The sequence below is a fragment of the Pristiophorus japonicus genome, chromosome 1 (genome assembly GCF_044704955.1).
Source record: "Pristiophorus japonicus isolate sPriJap1 chromosome 1, sPriJap1.hap1, whole genome shotgun sequence".
NCBI lineage: Eukaryota > Metazoa > Chordata > Chondrichthyes > Pristiophoridae > Pristiophorus > Pristiophorus japonicus.
In genome coordinates, this window is record NC_091977.1 from 48,413,778 (window position 1) to 48,423,552 (window position 9,775).

The window sequence follows — 9,775 nt, forward strand, 5'->3', positions numbered from 1 at the left end:
CTGGTTGCTCAGTGTTATTGGGTCAACTCCCCATTTTGTGAGAGCCAGTTTCTGGAGTACACTGTTCTTGGAGTTCACGTCCTTTTTCAACTTCTTGATATAATGCTGTTTGAATGTCAGCATTCTGCCTGATGTGAACACAAGTTACTGGATACTCATTGTACCAACCCACGTTATCTGGAGGTTTTGCTTGGCCTAATTGTGTTTCAGGTGAAAGGCGCATATTTGTGCGCATAATGATGAGAGGTATGAATAAAATTACTCATTATATCCAGTAGGCAAATTGAACCACATGCAGTCTTCAGCCACTTTGGACTTAAAGCAAGATTTATGCAGAAACTATAATTCTATACTTTTTCCATATGTAATTTATTTTATTTGTTTGTTTTAATCAAATTGTGTTCTATATTGTTTGCATTATCCTTAAAATGCTACACAATAGCAAATTATATTTTAAAAATGCAGAGTGGCAATGAATCTTAAATGTCACTTATGAAAGATTTCAACATCAAAGCCTTAATTTTCTATTATTTGAATAATTAGGACTCTTTCATTGTACACATGCAGTATTATTCCTTTGTAATAATGGTGTATAAATTTGGAATCTGTAAATTCCAACTTCATTTACAATGTGTTGCATATTCAGTAGTGAAACTAAAATGTCTGTTAATAAATTGTAATTCAGCAGAACACCTCTTCAAGTCGGGGCGGTGGTAGGGAAGGACGTGTGCAGAGCGATTGTTAATTGCTTCAGAGTGATTAGAGCAGTGAACAGGCTCAGCACGGGCCGTATTAATGTAGGCATACAATTTGCCACGCTAACTACAGAATACTGGGATTTTTGTTTGGCTGAGTTCAACAATCAAGGCTTCTATCCGGAAGTCTGGATCATTTGAGAGCGATCGGAATGGTAACTATAACCAGAAGTTTTGCGTCGATAGAGTGTTGTAAAGAAGGTATCTTGACATTTTGTAAATTTGAACCAGTGAGCATGCTTCTCGATCTACAGTCACTTCGGGCTCAAGTTTCAGACTCCCGCTAGAAGGGTGCAAATCGGAGAGGCCCGCCTAATTTGTAGAATAAAATTTGTGCCGAATACTTACCTCGCGATTCTCTGATAGCTGTCGGCCTGTTTTCTCGCTCGGCGCGACGCAGCAGGACTGCTGAGGGCGGAGCTACAGCCCTGCGGCAAAAACAGCGCCGGCAGCTGCGCGCGTGCGCAGTAGGTCCCGGCCCTCCCAGCGCGTCCTGTCTCCCGGGCGACGACCCTATCCTGGGCCGAGTGGCCTGACGCATCTTACCCCGTCGACTGGGCATGCTCGCCCGGCATCTCACTGGGGGTGGGCCCCGCCCGAAGAGCTGTTGGCATCTTCTGTGTGTGGGCCCTGCCCGAAGTCCTGGGCGGGGCCTGGCTGAGTTTTCTTCTGCCCCTGCACAACCCCCGTTCTTCTTCTCTCTGTTCTCTTCCCCCCCCCCCCCCCATTCTTCTCTCTCTCCACCCCCCCCCCGTTCTTCTCTCTCTCTACCCCCCCCATTCTTCTCTCTTTCCACCCCCCCCATTCTTCTCTCTCTCCCCCCCCCCATTCTTCTCTCTCTCCCCACCTCCCCCCCATTCTTCTCTCTCTCCCCCCCCCATTCTTCTCTCTCTCCCCACCTCCCCCCCATTCTTCTCTCTCTCCCCCCCCCATTCTTCTCTCTCTCCAACCCCCCCCGTTCTTCTCTCTCTTCCCCCCCCCCGTTCTTCTCTCTCTCCACCCCCCCCATTCTTCTCTCTCTCTTCCCCCCCCCCATTCTTCTCTCTCTCCACCCCCCCATTCTTCTCTCTCTCCCCACCTCCCCCCCATTCTTCTCTCTCTCCACCCCCCCCCCCATTCTTCTCTCTCTCTCTCTCCTCCCCCCCCCGTCCTTCTTTCTCTCTCTGTTCTCCCCCCCCCCCCCATTCTTCTCTCTCTTTCCCCCCCCGTTCCCCTCTCTCTCTCTCTCTCTCTCTCTCTCTCTCTCTCTCCCCCCCATTCTTCTCTCTCTCTCCTCTGCCCTGTTCTTCTTTCTCTCTCTGTTCTCCCCACCCCCCCCATTCTTCTCTCTCTTTCCCCCCCAGTTCCTCTCTCTCTCTCTCTCTCTCTCTCTCTCTCTCTCTCTCTCTCTCTCTCTCCTCCCCCCGCCCCGTTCTTCTCTCTCTCTCTCTCTCTCCTCCCCGCCACCCCGTTCTTCCTTCTCTCTCTCTCTCCTCCCCCCCCCCCCGCCCCGTTCTTCTCTCTCTCTCTCTCTCTCTCTCTCTCTCTCTCTCTCTCTCTCTCTCCTCCCCTCCACCCCGTTCTTCTCTCTCTCTCTCTCTCTCTCTCTCTCTCTCTCTTCCCCCCACCGGGCAGTAGGTGAGTAGAATTTTTTATTTATTTATTGAGTGACTTTTTATTTTATTTTTTTAATTAATTTTTTTGATTTTATTAGTTTATTTATTGATTTATTTATCATTTATTATTGATCATTGCTCTTTATTTGTAAAAGTGGTGTTTAATGTTTGTAAGCTTCCCACCCCCCCACCATCTCTCGTTCCTACGCCTGATTTGTAACCTACGCCTGATTTCTAAGTGTAGGTAAGGTTTTTCTGAGCGTACAAAAAATCTACACGTACTCCATTCTAAGTTAGTTTGGAGTACGTTTTCGCTGCTTAAACTTTCAAAATGGGCGTAAGTGGCTGGACATGCCCCCTTTTGGAATGAAACTGTTCTAACTGACTAGAACTGGAGCAAACTAAATGCTGAGAATTGCAATTTCTAAGATACTCCATTCTAAGCTAGTTGCTCCAAAAAAATAGGAGCAACTCAGGGGTCAAGTTTTGGCCTATCAGAAAAGCATTTAAACACGCTCGATGCATGTCAGTATTCCTTTAAATAATTCCCAATTGCATTTCCTGAAATTTTGTTTTTCAAAACCAAGTTTTTAAAAGTCCATTGTTGGTGTTCTCAAAATTGTAACAAAAACTTTAAAAATTCAACAGTTTTGAAAAAATAAATCGCATAACTTATCCAATCCATCTTTCAATTCTAACAGCATGAGAAATGCGATGCTTGAGGCACTGCAGAAACTACTTTTCATCACAAGGACTGAGCTCATGCACCACTCCCCCCCCCACCCCCCCTAGACTACCTGTGAACCATGGGAGATGTCATTATTGTAAAGGTCACTAGAGTTGAATTCCACTGACCTGACTTTTCCATTAGCCCATTTGATTAGAAGCATGGATTAAAGAGCACAACAGTTTAAGAAAGCATGCAACTAATAATCGCTATTTGGCTCATTAAAGCTGCTTTCTATGTTAAATGTTCAAAATGTTTCCTTATTGTTGTACCATGTCTGTTATTTGTGATCAGATGGCTGCTTGGTATTGTTGGGAGCACAGGACTGAGTACATGCTCATCTTTTGTTGATCTTTTTAACAAATTTTAAAGAAAACATTTCCAAGAGTTTGGTTAACCTCTAAGCAAATTTCATGTCTGGAGATTTCTGACTGGATGGGCTTCATATGGTCTGAGCTGAAAAATAAATGTGCTTCAAAATAATAAGTACCACCTCGTAGGAAATTATAATTAAGAAAATTGTAACTTGAACGACCAATTTTATTCTAACAAATCTGACTTGGCAAATTAATGCAACTCTGGGTGGTGGCTACCAACTCGATCCCAGGAGGCGGGCCTCAGTTTAAATATAATGCGGCTCTGTGCCCCATCGTGATCCATCATTTCAAATGTAACTTTGGCTGGCTGGGTTTCCCAGGCCTCAGGGATCCTACCAGCTAAAGGGAGGCGAGGATTGCAGGATCCAGGAGCTTAGTGTCTTTCCACTTACCTGCTGGACCCAGCGTCCCTGCCTCACCCCGCCCCCCCCCCGACCCTTCCGATACCTCCTCCGACCTTTCCGATCTCTCTCTTTTCCCCTCCCCTTCCAAGAGTTTTGACTCCATTACGGTACTGAGAAGACTATTCCATGTGTTGACCACTTTGTGTGAAGAAAATTTTCCTGTCGTAAGTACCAATTTGCTTTTCGCTTGTTTGAATTTGTGTAAGTATTTATCTATTTAATTTTGTCGACTTCTGGGCAACTCCTCAGATTCAGCTGCCCTGTTTCCCCTGTGTTCAAGGGGAAAGATTTTTTTTCTGTGGTGTGTTTGTAACAAAATTGTAAAGAACAAATTTTTAATGTAATTGAGGTCCCAACCCTGGTCCCCAGACCACTCAGCTCAGCACTCTTGATCCTCACCCACCGCTGTCCCAATGCGACATCACTCCCTTAATAAGTGCATGCAGGTTCCTATATTTCAGCCAATTTCCCAATGTTTATCTTGAATCACCACTGCCTTCGAGCTTAGTGTCAAAGACACTTTTCTTGGAAGTCGAGGTATAATGCATCAAAGGGCTCTTCAGTCACTTGGGATGTCACTTTCCAAAAAAGTCTGGATGTTTGTCCAGCAGCATCTTTTCTCTCTCAATTTATGTTGGGTGCAATTTTTTTTAGGTCTTTAACATACAAGTCATTGTCAAATTTAGTCCTATCCGTTTCATTATTTTAGCTGGTATTGATGAGACTGATGGGTCTGTAGTTCCCAGGGTCTGTTTTGTTGCTTTTTTAAACTTGGCAACCATGTTGTCTTGTTTCCAATCTGGCGGGATCTCCTCTATTTGTGGACTTTTTTCTCATAATGACTGTTCGTACCTCACACATCCTGCTCCTTGTCTGTCTTGGCAGCCTAGATTAATATAATCTGTCCCTGAGAGATGCATTTGCTTGTATGTATTTCTCTAGGCTTGTCTGGAACCTCTATTTGATTTATATTGAAGTCATACTTGGATTACTCCCGAATCTCTTCTCTAGCAAACATTGGGTTTACCACATACGTGGAACTATTGTTTACTTGCTGCCTTTTTCTATTTCTTTCTGGGCAGAGTTTGTCTGCTTGCTGTAAATGAATGAACAGGTAATGCTGAACATGATTTTTGGCCTGTGACTCTTTTCCAGATTTGGCACTTTTTATGCCTGGGATACCCAAACTTTTCTTGGTAGGCCATCTAGTTGTTCACCATGGGCCACAAATGACCAATTACAATACAAAACACCAAATTCAAGGAATATAGGGCGATGGAATGGGTGGGATATGAAATAATGTAATATACTTTATTCAATATTTAATTACACAACAATCTATGACGAGTGTCACGGTAGGCCGCGTACAGGGACTTTGGGAAGGGATCAGGCTTAGACGCATGCAGAAATGCAATTTTTAAATTCATATTGCGCAGTTTCTTGTATTTCACTGAATTTGTAGACTTCAGAATAATTCTTACTGACTTGAGATGGAAGGGTATGGTGCAGCACAAGTCGTTCAACTACGGGTATAATAAATGACCATTTTATTGGCAGACCTATTTGGGTAAGTCGAAGAATCTTTTCAGGATAATGTAAGTGAGATTTAGTCTCGCTACTGACGAGGGGTGATTTTATTTTATTGCCCTAATATATTTTTACTGCGCTCCTTTCTTCAGGAACCAGCAGAGTGACTGCTGTTCTGCATAGTCAGTGGCAGGAGGATATATTTCATCTTTGGTTGTTAAACAAAGGAAGCACTCTCGGGAACACTTTACAGACAAGGAGACAGTGTAAAACTGGCATAATATCTAAATTCTTTGATATTTGGAATCATTTGACTGTCATGTGAGCAGCCGGTGGGAATTGACGTGGCATTGCAGGCAGATGCCCAACAATTGTGTGCAAGTCATAATTTGGACATCTCTTGCAGCCGTTACACTTCAGTGTTGATGCAAAGCAGTTTTGGATGCCCATTGAAGCAAAGAATGGGCAGTTATAATTCAGGAGTTGGGTCACTTTTTACAACTTTCTTTGAAATTTCCTTAACGAAGAGAGAGCAGATGCATCCAAGCATTCATGTACATAGCTCCTTTGTGACTGTTCTCAGTTTAAATTGTAGTATGCAGTCGCTAATGTAGCTGCAGTCTGCTGACTGTCCATCGCGCTCCAGGTGTACTGGTCCGAAACTGGCAGCTTCAGTATAACTAGATAGTTGTAGTATTGCCTAAGGGTGCAGTCAATATTTGTGTGAAAAGCAAGTTTTTTGGGGATAATAAAGCTTTAATATGCTGTGCAGTCAACCTACGGGGAAATTGATAGCGCAGCTTTCTGAACAATATATGATTTTTTTTCAAATGAGGGAAATGAAGACGTGGCATTAAATTCTGAAAGTAGTATAGGTTAAACAGAAGATCTAGTTATTGTTTTGTAAATTCAGCAATAATCCAAAGGATTTTTTCTTCTTTCCAGACAGAAAATAGTAAATTTAGGTAGCAGTGTCAGGTACTGTTCCAGTGACATGCTTTTGATTCATAGTTTGAGCTTGGCTCCTGTGGAGTTGAGCTAGAGGCAGGTTTCTTGTCTTGCACACATTTACAGCGAGCTCTCTGCTGGTCTGTTGGGTGCCTGATGGGTCGAATACCATTTTTAGCCGAAGCTGAGAATAATACTGTGTAGCGGGTTTAGATTTCTTTACACCACTGAATATGAACAACTTCAATCTGAAACATGAAAAAGTTGGATTAGCATTGGCCGGGGGGCGGGGGGGGAGAGCAGGGCGAGAGGGGAGAAAGGGAGAATGGGGATGGGGGAGATGTGACAATATCTCAATTGTGAAGAATGAGCTGCTAAAAAAAATCTTTGTGAATTTGAAAACTATCCTGACGTGCTGTAGAATTTGTACATTGCAACTTGCATCTTGTTCATTGTACAAAAACTTTCCTGGATTGCTTGTAAACTCATGTTTATTTTTTATGCAACCAATCTAGTAAACTTCTAACTCCTTACTTGGCCCAAATCCACCTTAGCTGTAAGCTTGTGACTCTTAACTAATTCAAAGGCACAAGGAGAACTGCCAAATTGAGTTGGCATTCGAATCAGGAATGCCCAAGAAGACTAGCACACCTGTCTACCTATAGCAAATATCCTCCCATATATTGTTTTGTTTCCCCCTTGCCTCCTTGTACACTGAGAGGACCAGCTGGGAGGAAAGATACTGCCATAAAATTAGTAATGGTACCGCAAACCAAGCAGATGGAGGGGAAGCACAATGGCAGGTGGGAAGAGGGTAAAAGCTGTTGGGAGCAGTAATGAGAGCTTGTTTTTCTTGTCTACTGGTCTGTGAAATCACTCATTGTATAAATGGGGTAGTTGCAATCCCAGGAAGGACCATAAGCGGGTGATTGATGTGAGAATTGTGATGTTTATGGCAGCGCTAAATGAGGTATTAATGTAGACCAAAATGTTTGAAAAAGACTAGTCCTATTTTGATAAGTTCCTGAAGATCATGTTGCTGTATGAAGAAGTTGTTGATCGATGGGGGTGGGACATCTGTCTAGAGATGCAGTAGTTTAATGAAGGGATGACACTCCAGTGGTTCCTTCTAATTTTGAATTTTGTTCATGGGATGGACAGTTTAGACTTAATTACACTTATTAGAAATGCTAGAAAAAAACTGTTTGATAGAAAGCTTGTTTATTTGCCAGAGACTGGAAAGCCCATTCATCCTCAAACGGTTTGGACCCATATCGCTATGGTGTGACAATCTTCATTTATCTTGCAAGCTGTGAAGAAGCTAAACTGCAAACTTGAAAGCAGCAATTTTTTACTATGTTAAACAAAACCTGCATTTCTACTCCAGTATTCTCCAGTGTCTTTTTTTTCTTTCAGTTTGACCACATATTGTACCCACCATCCTTTCCATTTCGCAAGTCCAGCAATCCTGATCTTTCCTGTGGCACAGCCAAGGCCTTGAAATTTAAGAGACAGCTAAGTGAAGATGCAAAGTACTTGAGACGAGGCAGTTTGGGGGGAGCCTTGACCGGTATGTAAAAATAACTTTATTCTTTCAAAGGTCAGTCGTGGTTTAAAAATATTTATGTAGTAATGCACTTGTTCGATATATGAATTTTGTAAAAGAACATAAATTGTTTTTCTGTTTGCGTTTTGCTTGTATACCAACATTGCTTTTAATAACTGAAAAAAATATTCTGTAAAGATTTATTTCAATTCTAATTAAATGTATTGATCATCTTTATCCAGAAGTTATCCATCTGTTTGCCTATTTCAGAGAAGCGGAATGTTTGTCTGTTTCTGTAGCATTTAATAAACTTGTTTTCACTTTCCCAGTTATTTTGGTGCAATGGTGTTTAATTTGCAGCAAAATTTAACACCAGGCTTGTTTGTTTCTCAGAACAGAAAACACTGTTCTTTGTGTAACAAATCTTTTACTTATTGGACGATATTGCACTATTGTTCAAATATACCATATGTGTGTCTGCATAAATGTATATAAAATTTTTAACAAGGAATATGAATGACAATGATCAACATCTTCAATGTTTATTAAAAAATTATGTATGCATTATAGAATACACAAGAGATGCTCATTATGGATGTATAATGATTTGAAAGCTCCTCAGTATAATTTTTTACTCGGTTGTGGATATTTAATATTTAAACAAATCAGATAGCAGCATTCATTTTATCTTTCTGGTTTAATTCTTCTGGGGATTCCCAGATTTTAAGATGAAGATACTATGCTTTATGGCCTATTAATGGATAGTGACTTGCCGTCTTCCATTTCTCTCGACTTGATGGAATGGAATCTCTTTGTCAATGTTGATAGCTGTCATGTGTCATTAGAAAATAGATCAAATTAAAGAATGACATTTTAAAATTATTATTTTGGATTTTGTAGAGGTGGCATTTAATTAATATGGATAGTTACGTGTAAATATGTCAGATGATCCAGTTGCTTTTGAAAAAAATATAATTCTAAACTATCATCATTCTGAATAAGAATGTACAGAGTAGATGCACAGATCATCTTCTGATGGGAGTAGAAGATGTTGTTGACCTATCAGAAATAAATTTATAATGTTGCTGGCAATGTCTTAGGGCCCAAGTTTGCCCCCAGAGTTAGAACGGCGCATCTCCGTGTGGTGCGCCGACTTTTTAGATCAGAAACGGCGCCTATTATTTACCTTGGTATTCTCCCCTCTGTCTGGGCGATCCAGGCCCTTGGCGCAGCGCAGCGCAGCAGAACGCGTGGAGAGCGGAGCCAGGTCCCGGTGCTGAAAACAGTGCCGGGGACCTCTGCACATGCGCACTAGAGTGTGCGCATATGCTGTAGCTCCTCGCCCCTGAGGCTGCATGGGAGGGGCCCGAAGCACGCCGCACCTAGCCTTGGCCGAATGGGCTGCTAGGGCGGAGATCGGACTCGGGCCTCCTTCTGCTCCCCCCCCCACCCCGTTGAGCACCCGCTCCCCTCCCTCCCGATTAGCTCCTGCTACCCCCGCCTCCCCCCTCCCACTCCACGGCGGCGGCAGCTGGGCCCGCCCGCCCGACATCTTGCTGGGGGCAGGCCCCGCCCGAAGTCTTCGGCGGCCTGGCCCGGCATCTGCATTGTCGTCGGGGCCCACCCGCCCCACCCGAAGTCTCCCGCTCAGCCTCCCTCTTTTTCCCCCCCCCCCCCACTCTCCCCTCGCCTCCTCTCCTCTCTTCCCTCCTCTCCACTCTTTCCCCCCCCTCCACTCTTTCCCCCCCCTCCACTCTTTCCCCCCCTCCACTCTTTCCCCCCCTCCACTCTTTCCCCCCCCTCCACTCTTTCCCCCCCCTCCACTCTTTCCCCCCCTCCACTCTTTCCCCCCCCTCCACTCTTTCCCCCCCTCCACTCTTTCCCCCCCCTCCACTC

At 43.6% G+C, this 9,775-nt stretch overlaps 1 protein-coding gene across 4 annotated transcripts in view; it reads left to right on the top strand.

Moving 5' to 3' along the window:
* Nucleotides 1–9,775, top strand: part of mast4 (microtubule associated serine/threonine kinase family member 4) — a 532,941-nt gene that overhangs the window by 125,577 nt on the left and 397,589 nt on the right. For all 4 annotated transcript variants that reach the window (XM_070879482.1, XM_070879491.1, XM_070879499.1 and 1 more), the window contains exon 2: nucleotides 7,750–7,903. In XM_070879482.1, coding sequence (XP_070735583.1) covers nucleotides 7,750–7,903 — 154 coding nt within the window. The remainder of the gene's footprint in view (nucleotides 1–7,749; nucleotides 7,904–9,775) is intronic.